The sequence below is a fragment of the Lingula anatina genome, chromosome 9, assembly GCF_051362555.1.
Source record: "Lingula anatina isolate TDL-2025a chromosome 9, LinAna3.0, whole genome shotgun sequence".
Classification (NCBI taxonomy): domain Eukaryota; kingdom Metazoa; phylum Brachiopoda; class Lingulata; order Lingulida; family Lingulidae; genus Lingula; species Lingula anatina.
Window position 1 is genome coordinate 1,657,905 of NC_141775.1, and position 19,704 is coordinate 1,677,608.

General features: G+C 39.9%; 1 protein-coding gene across 2 annotated transcripts; it reads right to left on the reverse strand.

The window, feature by feature from the left end:
• Positions 1-37: 37 nt before the first annotated feature.
• LOC106175987 (sushi, von Willebrand factor type A, EGF and pentraxin domain-containing protein 1-like) lies at positions 38-16,698 on the reverse strand. 2 transcript variants are annotated; one of them, XM_086995923.1, is made up of 24 exons: positions 16,162-16,697; positions 14,992-15,189; positions 14,178-14,287; positions 13,844-13,959; positions 13,311-13,475; positions 12,807-12,989; positions 12,149-12,331; positions 11,662-11,862; positions 11,181-11,366; positions 9,914-10,081; positions 8,796-8,903; positions 8,078-8,311; positions 7,313-7,513; positions 6,696-7,100; positions 6,168-6,326; positions 5,562-5,735; positions 4,853-5,014; positions 4,399-4,576; positions 3,473-3,789; positions 2,852-3,040; positions 2,243-2,447; positions 1,609-1,715; positions 968-1,267; positions 38-616 (listed from the first exon to the last, which is right to left on the reverse strand). In XM_086995923.1, exons 1-24 carry the CDS (start codon positions 16,447-16,449, stop codon positions 606-608), a joined length of 4,548 nt encoding a protein of 1,515 aa, XP_086852049.1. In that variant the 5' UTR covers positions 16,450-16,697; the 3' UTR covers positions 38-605. The 2 variants fall into 2 exon arrangements, with proteins under 2 accessions (XP_086852049.1, XP_086852051.1); XM_086995925.1 differs by lacking the exons at positions 38-616; positions 968-1,267 and adding an exon at positions 1,304-1,477 and having other exon boundaries at positions 16,162-16,698.
• Positions 16,699-19,704: the final 3,006 nt, after the last annotated feature.

Sequence of the window (19,704 nt, forward strand, 5' to 3'; positions counted from 1 at the left end):
TTATAAAGGGACAGACACTGACAAAAAACAACGTGAGTCTTATCGCAAATCGGCTTTATTCACGAAAGAAAATGCAAAGAAGTGCACGTTACTCGTTGTCGTGACAACTCTCGTAGCTATAACAACCGGATATACTGCGTTGTCATCTGTCCGCTGGATTATTTTCAAGAAAAAATTAGACGAAGCCTGGGGAGAACAAATACTGGTACGGGTATACATAAACAGGCTGCGTCGCTCTCATTTACTCCTTTGGTGTTTTACTAATGACCATTTTGGTATATCGCTGACATTTATTATACTTTTAATTAACCAAACGCGGTAGAAACTTGTGCTGATGAAATTAAAGATAACTGTCCTTTAAGAATTGAAGCGACCCTCATACCAGGGCAGGTGACTTGCTCAGCGGCTTGGATGAACAATCATCTAACCAACGTGCGAGGATAAAATGAACATATACTTCCCGTGATAATAATTATTATACATTTGTAACGTCAACGTCATTTGCATCCTACTTTTTGTCTTATGAGAATTATTATTCAAACTTCATTGTTTGGCCTTTTTCACAGGACAGTATTTTCGCTGTGGCATTCTTGGTGATAAAGGCTTTACGTAGAACCTGCAATGAAAATTGGAAACGTTTAAAAAATACAAAGTGATGTCATGGTAAAACTAAGAAAATAAAGTCAATTATTGATTTTTATTTTTCTATGACACAAAGTATAATATATATTCGCTGGTTTGTTTTTGGAAAAGGTGGCAACTTTTTCTTCAAGTTGAATGTTGATGAGCACTCTATTAGATTTGATATGATGATGATATCATGATATTCGATATATAAAACATTCAAAATACATTAGTTAAAAAAGGTGAAGTAAATTGGCTCATCAAGGCGAGTTATAACAATGAATTTCGATACTATAGAACAAAAACACGGACGACTTCATTGATTTGAATTCGTCAGTCTTACATGAAACTCCTGGTGGAATAATTGATCTCGTCTTGCCGAGACGGCCCTCTATCGTTCCGATGAAATCCGGCCATGCAATGGATATTGTGGCATCAGAAATATCCGCCGAGCAGTCCAGTACCCTGTCCCAGAGCCGCATGCCGTGCAGCTTGCCTTTAAACGTGTCTAGAGGTGAAAACGTCTCCAGGCCGTTCAGCTTTTGTCCCAGAACAAAGATGCCTCCGGCGGGTAGAGGTCGTCCCTTCGAAAGATCTTTGCCTCTGTGTTTGAGTGTGCCGTCCTTGTAAAATTGCCAGCTGCCTGTGAATGGAAGACAGTGTAAAAGAACGGTGTCCGGGGAAAATGGTGAAATCACTGAAATGCTTTAACTGTATTCACACAACTTCGTATTGACCGTGCGTGCACATTTTGGGAGAGAGTTGCGAGTCGAAGGTTGGAAGTTTTTGGCTAAGAGTCACTTGCTGCAGCAATTTTCCTCAAACATTTTGCCTGTACTTGTGTATTCTCATGCTGTAAATAATAAACATATCATTGCCTGACCCGGAATATTAAGCAGAGCAAGAATTAATTTCCACAGAGTTGCTCACATTTCCCTAACCCCGTATGAGAAACGAAGAACTTTAACAGGTTTAAGAACTCACCGTCTGATGCCTGCCACGTGGCACATATCTTGTGCCATTGCCCGTCTGCTGCGTCCACTCCCGTTATGGCCTCTTCACCGTTGACCACCATTGCAAAGTTAGTATATCTTAAACAAAAAGGCAATTTATTATGTGGATGTGAATAAAATAGTATAAATGATTATGGATTATTATATTAGCGATGATTGTTTTTCTTCGACCCTCGATCCTTGCATCCGTTTTTTTTTCGTCTACCTGTTCTGCTTTCATTATATTTGTTCATTCTCTCTTTCTTTCAGGTCACTTTCACATCGAGCGCTCCATTTTCAGTGATAGACAACTTAAGAGCCTGGCTTATAACTTAAAAGAGTCGATAAACTTGATCCGGTCGCTTTTATTAATCGGTACCTTAATTTGGGCCTGTGAAAGCGAGCAAAACCTGCCGCAATCACACGTTAAGACCAGTCGAACTGGTGCGATGAATAAAACTCTACCGTTCGTTGAACAAAAATCCTTTCTCTCCTTCTCTCTTTTTTCTTTCTTACTCTCTTCTCCCTCTCTCTCTCTCTCTCTCTCGCACACACACAAGCACACACACAGACATTAATGCTTGAACCAGTAATACTTGTAATACAGGCTTCATACTACAACATACCCAAAGATGGTGAAATTGTCGCCAGCACGTGAACCGTATGATATTGGCGTCCCATAACTCCCATTCACTTTATTGTTGTCACTGCTCTCCATCCAAAACTCTATAGTTAAAGCTGACAAAGACCTGAATGGCATATTAGGTTCCAACTTGATAAAGTCCAACTCGGACGCCTGGTTGAAGTCGACTCCAAAACATGGAGATTCTCCTGTAATCATGTATAATTTGTTTTGTTAAAATTGTGAGTTACTGTTTTTTTAATGTACGTTTTATCATAACGTCAAAAGAAATGCCCTTCTCAGCTGGGAAAAAAGATATAAACATATTCAATTGAAGCACACGAATGATAGCTTGGTGGTTTGGTGAAAATTAATCTAAAATATTGAATATTTCGATAAGGGAACTGTTATTGAGAGTTTTGCTAATTTCTTTATGAAAGAGAAATTTGGTATTTCGTTTACTTGAAAAGACTGCCAAATTTATCGAAAAAAGAGTGACTTGTGGCAAGTATAATGCATACTTTTATTTGATAGTACAGTTTGCCTTTGCAAATAAATGTTTTATTTTTAACGTCCGGATTTTATATAAATACGAAGAATCAGTATAACATACGTGTGCTGCAAGTTTTCCCTGAATAATATGGCTTGCATTTGCATATGAATTTGTTGACGTCATCATGACAGGTGGCGCCGTTGACGCAAGGGGAGCTAGCGCACTCATTGATATTAGTTTCGCAATATCTTCCAGTGAAACCCGGAGGGCATCGGCACTGAAAACTGTTGACCCCATCAACGCAAGTCCCTGGAATTCGATTAATTAATTAATGTAAAAATCGGCAGTTTTGATCAGATTTTGATTTATTAAAAAAAGACAAGTAACATTTAAACCTAAACAAGAGCAATAGAAATAACAGTCAGTTTTTTAATTTTTTTTATTGTCTGTTGTGTTATGCAATTATTCCATTTAATTTGTTATATCAGTCTTTCTGATCTCAAATAATTTGAAGGTACACTATGTATATATAAATTTAAAAATTGTTAGGATAAAACTAACATTTAGAGGCCAAAATTAGATATTCATGGATAAATCCTTGATGATTTTCATTATTATTATTATTATTAATTGATTTTGAGCGTCGAGGGAAGACGGCATTTGACAACGCGATCACGTCCACTTTAATGTTATGCCTTACAGCACCTCTCGATAATTTGTGTGGTTTGTAAGCCCGCTCACCTTCGTTCTGACAACTCACGTCTTCACAGTCATCAATGTTCTGTGCACACTTAAGCCCCGTAAAGCCAGGCCGACACTGACAAGTGTACTCGTTCACCCCGTCTCGGCAACTCCCTCCATTTTCACAAGGGTTGTCCGCGCATTCGTCGACGTTAATCTCGCACCTGTTGCCATGGAAGCCTGGTACGCACAGACAGGTGTAGCCATTTGCCTTGTCGACGCAAGTAGCGCCGTTCTGGCAGGGGGAAGAGGCGCACTCGTTAATATTCAGGGAACAATCAGCCCTAGTATAACCGGGGGCACAGCGACACGAGTATCTGCAAAATGACGGTTGATCGATAGATGAATGTCGGTACAAACTGCTTATTGAACTATTTTGGCGCCCTGTGTTGGGTTGTATGAAAGCCGTACAGAACTATACGCCGGATAAACCTTTACGGTTTTCACACAGCCCAACATTGGATCACAAAGTTATGTGATTTTATAAAGTTTATACCAGGTGCAATGAACAGCACTGCCTTCATTTCACGCAGGAACTTACGAGGTCTCTAGCAAAATGTCCATAATGTTCTAACGTACGAAATGGATACTGTGGCGGCCATGTACATGTACACAACAAGGTACAGTAAGGTGTTTTTTTCTTTAAATAGGCCTACACATACTGACAATAAAGCATTTTCATCGGAATATAAACGCAGCAGGTTCTTCAAAAGCTAGAAACATCCGTTCACAAATTTTCTTTTGCCACGAACCGATTCTTTTCAGCAAAAGACATGGCCAGAGACGTCATTGCGGGCCGAAGAATATATCATGCTAACATTGAAACATAACTATATCATAAAAAAAATAATAAGCTTGTGACATAGAAAATTTGTGATCTGATATCATCAACAAACAGATGTATTTATTTCGGCCATTAGACATACCCGTTCACCCTGTCCAAGCACGTGGCGCCATTCATACACGGCGTGCTCTCACAGTCATCTATGTTCACTTCACAGTTTTTGCCTGTGAAACCAACTGGGCATGCGCAGAAATACTCGTCTATGCGATCTTCGCACCGGGCCCCATTAAGACAAGGGTTAGACAGGCATTCATTAAGATCTGAAAATAAAATGCTTCAAGTGTAAATATTTCTTTCTTTATTTCTTTATTTATTTGGTCTCTTTTTCATTTAGATCTGGCAAAAAAAAACTACTGGTACATGTGTACGTTCTTTATGTTTATTGTTTATCTTTATTGTTTAAATAAAGTTTTTCTACGCGGGTTCGACAATGTCCCGAAGTCCTATTTCATGTCTAGAGATATCTTGCAAAGATTCTGACTATGAACCGAGGAAAATGGATGTCTATTTCCTTGACGACAAGTACTACTGTATACCTATGCAGTCTCCAATCCTCGTTTTCCCTTCACCCAGCGTGACCTTGCCGGATGGGCACTCTTGACACTCCGTTGACCTTCCATTTGGTTGGTATGTGTTCTTTGGACAAGGCTTGCAAGGCTGAAGACCATCGACTGACACTGTTCCAGCAGGACACGGACCTGAAATAAAGGGGGGAAATTAAATATGTGCGTTGCTACTGTGCCGTGGACGCTATGAACGCTGAAAACACGAAATTTAGCGTCATTTGAGCTTCAAAATATGTCACGTGCAAGTTGGGGAATGGTTCTCCGGATTAATTCAGAAGCAGGCCATTATTATTTAAAATATCCAATAGGCTACTCTCCTCCTCGGACAAAGAAAAGTATAAAACTCATCCGTTGGATTATACATGATAAGTGTACCGGTTAGGGTACAACCAAAATGACAAACTTCAGCTTTCAAAGAAAACGAGCCAAAATGTTTTTTTTCATCTGTATTTTTTTACATGAACGTAAATAGTGTTGAATATTTGTAAGCTGCAGCAAGTGGGATCATTGACCATTCTTCTTCTTCTTCTTCTTCTTCTTATTATTATTATCAATGAAATAATAAATAATAATATTTCAATTGTACCCAAATGTCCCCTGTAAGCCTACCATTATCTCAAAGTCCCGCGAGAGCGAGATTTCATTTGTGAAAATGTCACACAGATTCAAAAAGCCATACCTTTACATTTTCTTCTATCATCTGCTCCACCAAGGGGCGCCGTGTGCGTGTTTCTTGGACAGGGTTTACAACTCATCTGTCCTCGGGCAGTGTTGTAAGTGTCCGCAGGACAAGGCGAACAGGAGTCCGGATACTCTAATCCGTTACCGGAATAATAACCTCGCCTGCACATCTCTGTAAAAAAAGTTTACCTTAAAACTGTAAGCTAAGACCGCAGGCGAAAAGGGGAGCAGCGACGGGAAGTGATCAACCATTGGAATCTAACAGTCAAGACATTAAAACATTTTGTGAAATGCATTGTAAAGTACATTTTCAAGAATTGCATTAGAATCGCATTACAATTGTTCAAATCTTTGAATGTATATGGCGGAATCCTAAGATTACTGAAAAGTAGACAATGTCCCAAAAATAAAAGTCTTTGAGGCTTTCACTGTTCTCATTTTAGGTACTTTAAAACCTGAGCACCTTTCCACCTCTAGGCCCATCATACCACATACTTCTTCTGTTTATTTCTTTTTTCAATAAACCATCTGCCCCCCTCCCCCTAAATAGGAAACCCCACTTATTAGGCCTACCTGTGTACCCTGTACGTGTTCTTTCACCTACCGGTACAGTTTTGTCTACTGAAAGAGCCAGTGGTCAGCGTACTCTCCCCGTCGGGACAAGCCACACACATGACCTGTCTCTCTTCCTCGCTGTACTGACCCTTGGGACATTTTTCACACTTCAGTGCCGCATTCTGAAAATATCCCTTCACGCAGACCGCTGGCAAAATAGAGAGAGAGAGAGAGAAACGTTTACTATAAAAAAAAAAAAAGAATTTAAATTACAGGTCCGTAGCCAGCAATTTAAAAGGGGAGGGGGTCTTTTTCTGAAATAGTGGACCTTTTACAATGAAAACCTTTGTGTACCTAGATCAAATTTTACCCAGGATCGTTTTCGGACCATTTTAGTTACTTTCAATTTCATTGGACTCGGCCACAGTCCTTAACTTGTACTTTATCTTGTAAAAGTGTCCAGTTCAAAACGGACATATTATTCAAGATTTAAAAAAAAGATTAAGTCGGAAGACAGGGTTGTTAAACATAGCGTTTTCTAAACGTTATGATGTATAGACTGCCAAGATACACTTACCACATTTATTTCTCTCTTGTTTATATTCCTGGCCTGGTGGGCAACTCTCCACCTCTCCGTGGACATTATACCGAGCACGAAGCCCGATGGTTTGTGCGCTCTTTTCTAGCGCGTTTTTCATTTCTCTCATGAGTAACTCAACATTTTGTCCTCTGAGTGAAGGAGCCCCCACGGACCTTTTACCTCGAGGGGGCGCTGGTGTTCCTCGAACAGCACTGGCGTTAATGGCGCCGCATATGACTCTGAAGTTATCGACTGTGACAATGCAGTTACATGTAAGCCCAAAAGGCGAAGCTTTGAAATTGCTCACAGCATTTTCTTTGATTTGCTTTTGGGCCCTAGGATCCGGGCATTCATAATCGTAGTATAAGGTCAGAACGAGGTTGTCATTTGGATCCTGGTATCCTGTAACACGTAATGGATACTATGAAAATACATGTATATAGGCCTAATACAATCCAGATATTTGAATTTCTGATGAGGTCATTAAATGTATTTCAAACGATACGAGGTGTCACTTCACATAAAATTACTGATAAACGATTGCAAATCATTTCCCATGTACATCAAAAACCGTTTTTCCCCTTGATTTGAATACATTACAAATCAGCACTTACGGGTACAGTCGGGCACTTGGGTGGTGGGTTGCCACTTCCCGCTCCCGCCACACACGTAGAAACTTGGAACGGACGTCATACCGGCTGGCAAGTCGAAATCGTATGGATTTTGGCACTGAAGAGTACAGAACACTCCGTACCCAAAGGTGTCGCATCCCGCAGCTCCGTTGATAGGTGTATGGAGATCAGGACACTGGTGAGCTGAAAAGAGCAGGTTCCCTATGTTTGTTTAATTTCATCAGTGGTATTTTCACATTCTTAATATTAGACTCTGCATGAATTACAGTCTGACCTCCGAGTATGTGAAGTTTGATAAAATATAAAACTGACTAATGACATCATCACTCAATTGAATTAAATAATTCTGACCGATGACGTCATCATTACACATAATTCTGACCGATGACGTCATCATGAAACATAACACTGACCGATGGGTCATCACCAAACATGCCGACTCAATATAATCTTTTTGGAGGTGTAACCGAGATATACTGGTTGTATTGCGTAATTAAAAAAAAACAAGATAAAAATATATATTTCTGATGAGAAAATAGTTGTTGTACTTAGAATGGTTCGTGCGGTTCTGTAAGTATCACCCAGCAAGTAGCGCCCCTAGCGGTGTAGGCTAAAGCTAACACCATACTGTATATTAATATAAGTATGAGGTACGAATCTTGAAGTTGAAATATATTTTTAATCTGTTACTGCATAAAACAAAATTTACTTTCGTCAGCAGTCGACATACAAACGGTGTTTACTCACGTCCTATGTTGAGCGCGAAAGAGCAACTTGCACGGTTTCCAGATTCGTCTCTGACGTCGTAAACAATTTTGTACCGCCCCCAGTAAAACTTCCCTGGACTCATATTGCTGTTCACCGTCACAGGTCTGCCACTGTTGTCTTTTACCGTTGGCTCTACCCAGAACACGTCGACCTCTCTGTCCGCAGACACAACTGGGTCAACTTTTGGACAGGTTATGGTGGGTGGTTGGACATCTGTATGGGGAGTAATAAGCGAAAGAAAAATTAATTACAATGTATTACGTATGATAATTATAAAGCACAAGGCGAAATATTTTCATATCGTTAGCTTGTTGTATTATTTTAACATTAACATATGACTATTAAAATCCTTCCGTGTTAACAATCATATTAAAGGTACTAATGACACATGTACTGTAAGCTGAATCCGTAGGCCTGCCTCTATCTTGCAAGCAAACATGGGGGTCAATTTTAATACTTTCGGTTTAAAAATGAGAGTAGCCACAGAACACAAAAACTACCCTTCAAGACTACAGCTTCTCCAAATACTTTTTTCAAAGACCTCATACCATTCTGTGTCCTCCAGAGTCAATGAATGCATAATTAATACTATTTAAAAGCGTCACAAATCTTGCTAAAATTGAAGGCAACTTCACATCTCCTACAGAGGTATATGGAACTATCCCAGCACGAATGTAGTGCTTCACTTCATACATACCCCGCACTTCCACTTTGAAGTTGAAATTGGCGCTGTTACCATTGTCGTCTGTGAACACGTACTTCACTGTGGTCTCACCTATCTTGAAAGTATGTTTATAGCCTCCACCTATTAAGAAAATAATTTCTCTCTCGATGTAATCTGGTAAAAAAATTGAATTTTTTCTCTCTACTTCAACCACATGTCCTTTAGAGAACCTGAGAAAGGTACTACATGTAATTTGACGTTTAGGAACACTCATCTTTCTCTGCATGTTAAGTGAGAATTAAGGGTTACATACTCTCTCTACCTAGCTGACCCAATCCCTGTTCATCTTGTATACTCTTTCTACCCCGGTGACCCAATCCCTGGTCACCTTACATACTCTTTCTACGCCGGTGACCCAATCCCTGGTCATTTAACATACTCTTTCTACCCCGGTGACCCAATCCCTGGTCATTTAACATACTCTTTCTACCCCAGTGACCCAATCCCTGGTCACCTTACATACTCTTTCTACGCCGGTGACCCAATCCCTGGTCACCTTACATACTCTTTCTACCCCAGTGACCCAATCCCTGGTCATTTAACATACTCTTTCTACCCCGGTGACCCAATCCCTGGTCACCTTACATACTCTTTCTACGCCAGTGACCCAATCCCTGGTCACCTTACATACTCTTTCTACCCCAGTGACCCAATCCCTGGTCATTTAACATACTCTTTCTACCCCGGTGACCCAATCCCTGGTCACCTTACACTTTCTCTTTTCTGCGATAATGAGATCTCGAGTGCAGCTTGAGGAATATAGTTTTATTACTTCTCAAGTATATCAATTATTTATTCAGCATACTAAAAAAGGAGCGAAGTTTTGTCCTTTCGATCTTTTCATGGACATCTGCAGGACAGTCATGAGCGAAAGGGAAATTAACTGATGTGTTAAGTCAACATCTATTTAAATCCTTCCCAAGGAACGTGGAAGAAAAACAGAAATGGATTAATTTATGTGACTGTGATTTTTTAGCTTTAAAAAGATTAATATTGCATGAAATATAACGACAAATAACGTTTTCAAGAAATAACCCGTTGGTATGTCGGAATTATGTCGCAACAAATTCGAGAATACTGTTTGTCCTTACCTTTTATTTCTCGGCCGCCTATGTAAAGTGTCACACGTGGTGCCTTTCCGGAGTTGTCCGTCACTCGTGGCTTGTCTTGCTCCCAGTTCACAACCGCTTGATTGCTGTCCAAAGCTGCGTTGACAGTTATGTCACTTGTTCGTTGATTTATGACGGGACCTTGGGCATCTGTGAAATATAATGGATCATTATGACAGGTGTAGTGTAACAGAGAGACACAGATCAATTGGAAAGAAAGTTATGCTGAAATGTTTTTATGAAAATTTTATATCTCATATATTTATTTCAAAGCACTACGGTTAACGTCAATGGTACTGTGCAGTGCGGCCTGACTTCCACATTGCGTCAGGTTTTGTCTTCCTGGATGACGCAACAAGTTTACGTACATCACCCTGAGCTTCAGAGATAACTTGACACTAACCTCTTCACTATAGCCTATCTTCATCGTGTCAAGTTACCTCTGACCACATTCGATTGCCCCCGCCGCCCGCCAATCAAATTTAAAGCCCGCACTCGATGACTCATTGAACGATCTAGCCAATGAACGCGAACGAGTCAAAGCGCGCTTTGTTCAAATCCGGACCAATCAAAGATAAGGCTGAATATCAGGGACTTGCCGTAACCTGTGGGCAGCACGCAAAATACATCATCCCTCAGTAGATAATGATGCAGGGCCTCAAACTGCTCTGGTTTCAATTCCGATATACTCATATTTTGCAAAGAATCAAGAGATAACTTAACACATTATTTTACGTAGTCACTCGTAGGAGACGCCATGCTTTCTTTGTGTTCGATTATGCACTCGGAACTACTCGGATGTCTCCGCACTCGACAATAACTTTGTTGTTAGTATGGAGCTTGCGGAATCAGCCGAGGATTACCGATTGACGGTCAACCAATCAGCGTTTTCACCAAACTTTGGTGAAAAATTTTGAAACTTGGATTCGATTGGCTTATATAAACTAGGTCAAACTATTTTCGTCAGAGGTAACTTGACACGATGAAGATAGGCTATAGTGAAGAGGTTAGTGTCAAGTTATCTCTGAAGCTCAGGGTGACGTACATCTGACCATTAAAAAAACATTTAGCTCGAAAAAAGGACTTATCTCTTAAACTAAACAATATGGTATTGGTTAATTCCGTTTATTATAAATGCATTGAAAACGACTCTCCATGCTTGGAATTTGCTGTCGTAATTTTAAATAAGGTCGCCCCAACCTGAATGGAGAAGCGCCACACGCGAGCAGAGTCAAGTATCTAAGCTTACCTCTACAATGCCCAGGTGCACCACTCCACGTGCCGTCATTCTTACACACCACACTGGCCTGTCCTTGCACCACGTAACCGGGGTTACAATTTACTTTGCATGTCATTCGGGCAGTGGGCCGGGACGTGCAATGCTGCACACTAAAACGCCCATTTTGGGGGTTTTGTAGGGACTGGCAGAGTATCTCTGAAATATGAAGGCACATTTTAATGTGTCGACAGGCGGAGGATCTATTTTGTGGATTTCATTAAGCGATCCATCATTTTAAGGACTTACACGTGGGAAAAAGTTTTCCGAGGCCGCTTTAAATAAGTGGGCATATTTTGCTAAATTGGAAAATAGAGGAAATGCAAAAACAGAACTCACTGAAAAAAATCATTAAAAATAGCTGTGTATTTTGTTGTTTCAACATCGTAATTTTAAATATGGACACAGTACGTTATGTCTTTATGCTGAGGAGCGTTACTATTTTCCTACTCACGTTCACAGTATAAGTCAGTACCGGACCACTTCCCATTATCCTTACATTCCCGGGTAGAACTTCCGGTTGCGCGGTAACCTTGGTGACACGATGACCTACAGACAGTTCCAATTTGGTGATGAGCGAAACCCATTGGGTTTGTACACGACCAAGGATCTGCATTATGCACTACGTTGCCCTTCAAGTTAGGGCACGAGATGGCTGAAAGAATCAAAAGACAAAAAAATCTTCATATGTTGCATTATTGATGATTTATTCATTCGTTTTCATCACTTTAACCATCTACTTGTTAAATCATTTATATGTTTGATACTTTCTTTTTTAGCTTGCAATTATTTGATTGCTTGTTCTTTCGTCTATTCAACTACCGAATTATGCAATCGACTATTTATCTTGACACGTACTCAACTAAAAATATCTTCCATGTATTCAGATAGTGGTTAGTATGCATGTATGTAACTATTGATATGGGAGCGGTCTGACTCACGTTCACACTGCGGCACAGCTCCGTTCCACTCCCCGTCGGATTGGCATTTAATGGAATTAATATTTTGTGACCGAATCTTAAAACCCTTATTACAAGCGAACTGGCACACACTTCCGACTTTTTGAAGGCATTGTCCCTTGAGGAACGAATTGGCAGAGGCGGTCAACTTCTGGCACCTGACCTCTTTTATAGAATAACGAAAGAAAGAAAGTTAAACAATGAAAAACTGTACGTGAATTGATAAATACATTGTTCAGAATTCCATTTCTGATGTATATTTTGAATGCATGCATATATTGGCTGAATGAATTATTATCATTTTATTGTTCGACCTAGAGAACTGAATTGACTTCATTATGCAATGCCTCTTCGCAGTTAAGCAGAAATCTAATATTTTACGCAAGCCAACTTTTCTAACAACCGTTCTTTTTGCTGTATAACATTTACTATATATGCTGGTAGTACATGAATGTTTTCGATAGACGGACAGCCATTTCTCTATAACCACTGAAATAGATATAAACATGACAGAGTTTCATAATTGTGTAGAAAGTACCTGACTGCATATCTAATTACCATTCATCTTGCAAAACTAATTTTTCCCAAACCATTTTAAAATTAAAAAGACAGAAACAGACAGAATCTTAAGCCTAATTACCTTTGCACGGTGGTGTTTTGTCGATAGGCTGGCCTATTGCCGTGTTGGTATTGGTGAAGCCATCTTTACAGATGCAATCGTTGGGTGTGATCGATCCAATGTTAGCTGTGGTCGTGAAGCCCTGACAAGCGGTGCAGGTGTCCTCAGTGGTTGCTGACACGCTGTATGTTCCTTGGGCGCATTCTGGAAAAAAAGGCAAAAGCGCTACATATCATGCACCTTCCTATTGAAGTCAGTAAACTGGTTTCTCACTATACGCCGCCATATGCATCAGGTAGCGTCATCGTTTATTTACGAGCGTATTCAGGACAGCAGACTAACAGATCCGCGGATCAAATATGGCCGACCCACTTGAATGCTTGTTCCGTAATCCCCGCGGGGAATCTTTTCAGTGCCTAATCGGGAATTAAGCCACAAGCTTTTTAGTGGGCCGCCATATTTGATCCACGGGTCTGTTAGTCCGCTGTTCTAATGCGCTCTACAAGACTTCTATTGATAACATACTGGCACATTTCATAATCTGTCCCTCTCGCTTGATGTGGTATCCCTTGTTGCAGACACATTTATATTCCTGTCCTCCGCGTGCGTCGCAGCTGCAGTAGGCCCCGGTTCGACATTTGCTTCCACAACGGGTCGCCAGCACTGCCTTGTATTCAAACTTCTGTTGGCCTGCAAAAGAAGTGATAAGAACAGGAACGTAAGTTTGGGTACTCAAACTTGTGAGTTGATCATCACCCGGAAACGTGATCTTATGAAAAACATCACATGTATCTGGCTAGATTTGGCCAATTGAGGATGTCTGCCAGGATTTCGACAGTTGTTTTGGACAAATAATAATTATCATTTTTATTTAAAAAGTTTAGTTAAAATGCAAATATTGTACAGAAAACATAAAAATGGAGGGATTGTTTTAATTACAAATATTTTATAAGTTCCGAAGCAAATGCATCTAATAATAATCATAAATCACTCAATCCCATTATGCCGCATAGCAAACTGACAACGATATCATGTGTAAAAACAGCGTGAAAACTCACCCTTGTGAAAATATCGAGCTATGTCCCGAAATTGTTTGAATGTTTTAATGTCATATACTAACTTCTTCCCATTTTTGTCTGATGATGACAGGTCGTTTAATATGCGTTTCTGCCACCTAGTGAAATACGCAAAAAATCTTACAAGACAAAATCAATAATATGTATTCTTCCTTCTCCAATCGAAGCATTACCAGAGTGTTATGGAGAATTGATTTTAGGGCGATTTGGGCGCAAACTACTCCCTATTAGCAACTGAGTGATTAACACTGACGGTCTTAATCTCGCGTGAAAAGTGGAGAGTTATACTGATATATCAGGTGAAAATGCCACTCACCACCCCACTCCAACAGCAACAAACTCAACATTGTCCTTCTTCATATGATCCACAAGGAGTTTGGGGTCACCACCGTTGTTCCAATGTCCATCACTTAGTAGAAATACTACCTGAAATTTTCAAGTAACTAGATTGTTAATTTAAACAACAACACATGATATTGCTAACATCTCCTACCTGTACCAGTATATTCTTCATTATTTACATTTGAATTCTATGTTAGAAACCTTGAGAGTGGCACAGGTGGAGATTTTTGAGCCCCTATGTTCAGGTAGTAATTGTGCAAAGGGACTGTCGTTTTGGGCTTGGACATTTTTGTCCATGTTTTGGGGCACTAATGCGAGGAATGGATTTTGTAAGTCGATGCAACTTTTTCACGAACAAGTCAAACCACGAAAACACAACTGATAGGCGGATTGATCAACAACATAACTCTTTAATTAAAGTGATAATAACTCTTCGTTTCGGCCAAAAAATGAATTTTCCTGGAGTGAACAACAATTTTCTCATACTAACCAATGGTCAATGAATCCATTTTTACATTCAAAGTTAGTCCCTGGTTTTTTTCTGAAAAGTTCGTTTTTTTTTTCTTAAGAGATTTTAACAGAGTATAGCCATCAATGGAGGTTACGTCGTCTAAAGACAAGCTTAGATATCAGAAAAATAGCTATAACTGCCCTTTTTTGTGGTACAACAGAATATATTATATTTCTATGAGTTATTCACAATGTTTTTATTGTGAAATATAGATTTCAGATGAAGAGTTATTATCCCTTTAACTAAGCATAAAATAAATCATCTTCTCAATACATACCTGTAGAGCGCCCCGACCAGTTGACCGCACTCGGTCCAAATTCTGCTTTGCCAAGTAGAACGCTTGCTGCATGTTGGTCATGCCCCCTCGGTACCCCACGTGACCGAGTCTCTTTATGAACTCGCATTTGTCCAGCTTCGACCCCACGTCCAAACTAATGTGGACCTTGGCGTCGTTTCCAAATGTGATAATGCCGACCTGCGCAATAAAATTTATTTATTTTTATTTATTTTTTTTTATTTGAAGACAAACAGTGGGTAATACAGCCTCCTCCCTCATAGCTTTGGGTGTACCCATCCTTCGCCCTACTAAAACGGTATAAGAACCAAAACGAAGCAATAACATGCCAATTGCCCGTTACTTCACCTTACATCGTAAAGCAGAATTGCCCTCCTCTACAATTTAACATTTGCTGAGTGATACCAGACAAAAGATCTTGCTTTTCATCCTGGCAAAATCCTGGATCTCTGATATCAAATATAAATTCTGTTAACCGAACTCTGAGTACTCAAGGTTTTCTTCGCAAATTCTTTATTTTGAAGTAAAAGAAAAACACACCTTTGTACCCATAGATATGCTTTGCTATGCTATGCTCCTTAATAAATAAATTTATTTATTTATTTATGGATATCTTATCTAAACCGGACCAAAGCTCCCATTTAATAGAATGCCATCAATCGTACTATATATTGAAAGTGTCTTATACTTTCTTCATCCCCCCCCGGTCCATCCCCCTTTCTTCCACGCAGTATAATATAAAGACCAAAATAAAATCAATTTTGAAGTAAAAGAAAAACCCTCCTTTGTACCCATTGATATGTTTTGCTATGCTATGCTCCTAATTTATTTATTTATTTATTTATTATCTTTCTCTTTTTCACAAACGCACATACACACATACCAGCACATCCCCAGAAGTCCCTGTCCTCAATCAACCATGCCACCCACCTACCGACAAACACACGCGCACCCCCCCCCCTCACACACACACATAGTTTTCAAACCCCTATATCCCTCACCCCCAAACCGGGTAGAAAGAGACAGACCAAGACCCCCCATTCAACAGAATACCACCAATTGTACTATATATTAAAAGATCTTTATACTTTCTTCACCACCCCCCAACTTCACCTTTCTTCCACCTAGTATAATATAAAGACCATACTCTACCTGTGTGTACTGTGGCGCCACGCTGAAATGTTCCAGTATGTTCTTGATAAACTCCAACTCCGACTGGAAATCCTTCCTGGAAAGGCTGCCAGACTCGTCTACCAGAAACATAAGGTCCACCACCTCCCTCGCCCTGCTGGAGGCGTAATTCATGCTTCCCAGGATCTGATTCCCAATTCTCTGGACCGTGGATAGGCCACTGCACCTGCAGAGTGACCGGTCCGAATAGAACAGGATGACTATTGCCGCTACCACACGGAAACACTCGATGTTCATTTTAAGCGCCATCTTACCAATTGCCTTCCAATTTTTATATCGACAGACGAATGTCAAATAAATCACCGTATTTGTCCTATATTTTATGTCTGTCACGGGGCACAGTCTGTTGTCCCTCAAACAGCTTAAACGCGAGAAAGAGAATGGAAAACTCTCAATCAGTATGTAGTGAAAGCGTTTTCAAATGCACTCTTAATATCAGCCGTCTCCTATGAAGACAGCCTATCCAGCATTGCGCAAAAATGTTGGGTTTAGCTTAAACAATAGGTCCGGGTTTGGAGAACTGTCTCCGAGCAGTTGGCCAATCAAATAGGAGATGCAATTGCCGCCTGGAAGCAGGGGAGACGGGTGGTACAGGGGGCTCCTAAAGGTTGTTCATTTTTGTTGACTTGGCCACTAAACTTAGGGAGCGAGGTTTAATCCGCTTATTGGCGCATGGGGAGGCGGGGAAACCATCAGGGGTTTAGTCGGCATTGCTTTTAAGTGGGTCGGCCATATTTGACCTGTGGATCAGTTAGTCCTCGGATCAGCTTGTTCTGAATGCGCTGATTATCATCTTTCAGTGGATGCTAATTGTCGGCAAGAGGAGACAAGCGACGTCCAATGGAGACGAGATTGACAGTAAAATAGTGCAGTGGCTGGTTCGGTGGTTCAGTTGGTAGAGTTCTCGCACGTAGAGTAGAGCGGGCGCCCCGGTGTAACGTAATTGAGGGTCTGTGTCACAGAAATACCTCCCTCCATATAGTTATAATGGTTAGGGTTAGTCTGACCTAAGTGGGTCAAAATCTAGGGCGAGGATCACCTGCACAAGTGAATCGGAAGCAGACTCTCTGTTATGGGGGACTCTCTGTCACGTTACACCGGGTTCCCTCCCGGTCGAGTCCGCTATTTTCCCCCAAATAACTTCAGTTACATTAGATGCCGACCACTGATTGCCTACTAAACTTCCAATTTGAAACCACAGCAGTGTTTGTGCCTCATTTCTTGCCTTCTTTGTGCATCCAACTTTCTATTAGACCACTTTGGACGTTTTTGTACACACATTCAAACAATTGAAGGGAGCATGGCGTGAACGTTCTGGCCACCAACCCCTATACGACCTGAGATACGAGCTTCCAACGTCTCACGGCCCCACATAGGAGACACAAATGTAAAAATTATCAACAAAGAATATACATGATTGTCTTTATTCATCTATTTTGTTTATCATTTTTAAAAATTTTGATAACGTTGAAGGGTTAAATAATTCACTTCAGTGTAATAAAATCTCAAAACGAACTGAAAACAAACAATTCTGGCAATTTAGCTATATTTTAAATATCTTCAAGTGTTAGTCTAAGCGACATTGTATTAAACAAAGCTTTAAACACATAATGCCTAATTGCACATCTATTAAAAGTCAAATTATGTTTTCTGCTTTCTCTTCATATTGCGTTTAAATGAGCCAGCATGCTGAAATGAGATCCTGTTTTGTCATTAACCGCAAAATCCGGGTTTACAGTTAGTGGCACGTGCTGGGAACGGGTTTCATAGAAGAAACTGCCGTAAGTCGTAAAATAATCTGGACTTTTCAACGGAAAGCGTAGGTATACATTGATTTAAGATAAGTTTACTTTAGTAAAGCTAAAAGAGATTTTATCTGCTTTAAAAAGATGAGAAATGACAACGTAAAATCACCTTATTTTAGTGGAGTACTTAGGATACGCATGTGATCGAAATAAACTAAAATATTCTGTCTTCTAGTCCTTATTTGAAGCCTGGTCCTCTTATCAGGTTTACGCAGCTTTTAGCAGTACGGTAATTAATTAAAACTTTCAAACGCCTTACTTTTTCAAGATTTATAATTTTCAGAATTGCCACTTACAACACTGTAATCTCAGACACAAAGCCAACTGACCTGGCAAACTTTTCTAATCGTTTTGCGTGCTTAAAACAAGATATGATTTTGGGGGAAAGAATCCATTCGTGTTGTGCGAATGTATTTGTTGTGCATATTGTATACATCCGGGACTCAATCACGCGGTTTTACAAAGAAACTAGATGCCCTGGAGAGGTAAAAACAGGTTTTATAGGGGCTTGGAAACTTGATTCTGTAATTATAACTAAGTAAGGCAAATAAAAAACAAAAGATATACAGCAGAAGCTTGACATGTGTTGGTGCTTATCGAATTCCTGTTTCCTGCAGACTTTCGGAGAATCGTGTTGTACTGGCAGTAAACAGGATGCGATCACTTTGACTAAACTGCACCTTCACAGATATACATGAATAACATGCATCGAAACAAGGAAGAGTTTATTTTGTGTGTGTGTGTGTGTGTGTGTGTGTGTGTGTGTGTGTGTAAAAGCTTTTCTTCATAAATACGAATTCTGAAAAGGCGAAATAAAAGAACAGAGCACATATATCCAAGCGCAGAAACAATGGTTCTTATTAAAGTAACAAGAGTTATAAGTTTACATGTCTGGTGAAATAAGTTTTCATGTCTGGTGAAATATTTGTCGTGGACGAAATGGAGTTTGCCCTAAAATTCAGGGTTCAGTATGTTTTGCTGTTTTAATAATAGATATCAAAGATGAGATTATACCTCTGAAATTGAAGGTTGGTGGGTGGTCGGGCGGAGTCCAGGCGCTCGTCCAAGAATAGTATATTAAATAACTCACGAAAGAGAAAACAGTAAGTCTTGTGGAAGAGTCCCCAAAATGCACTTGTAATATCTAACGGAAAAGATAAATAGGTAACCTAGGTTTGAGGCCACTATTAGTCAGTAGTTTTTGGCGGATATTGCATAGTTTCCTTAAATCAAGAATCCATTACCATTTTAATCATTATTTTGGAAATTGCTTCTTCAACTGTATCACTTTTCGCAGAGGGGGTTTCAGTTAAATTTTCGAAGACGGGGTTTTAATTAAAATTTTTGTAGATCCGTTATCGTTAAAACTTGGTCGATAAAACCGACAAACTTGCAAACTCCTGTATGGATGAGATAATGCCAAAAAGATAATAAAATATTCGTCAACATATATAAAATAAACTTCTCCTTGATAATACAAATGACGGGGTGGTGTTATTTGTTTGAAAGACAGCATGCGCCCACGTGACGCCACGGTCTTGGTTAAGGCCACGTGAAGTGCGCGCATTTATGTCACGGGCATGTTATTGAAATAGTCCAATACAAGCGCAAGAAAAAGGAAAGTATTGCTTTATTATTAAATACAGTCACGAAGAAATGAATACGGTCGTGAAGTATATGATCATATACTTATTAAGTC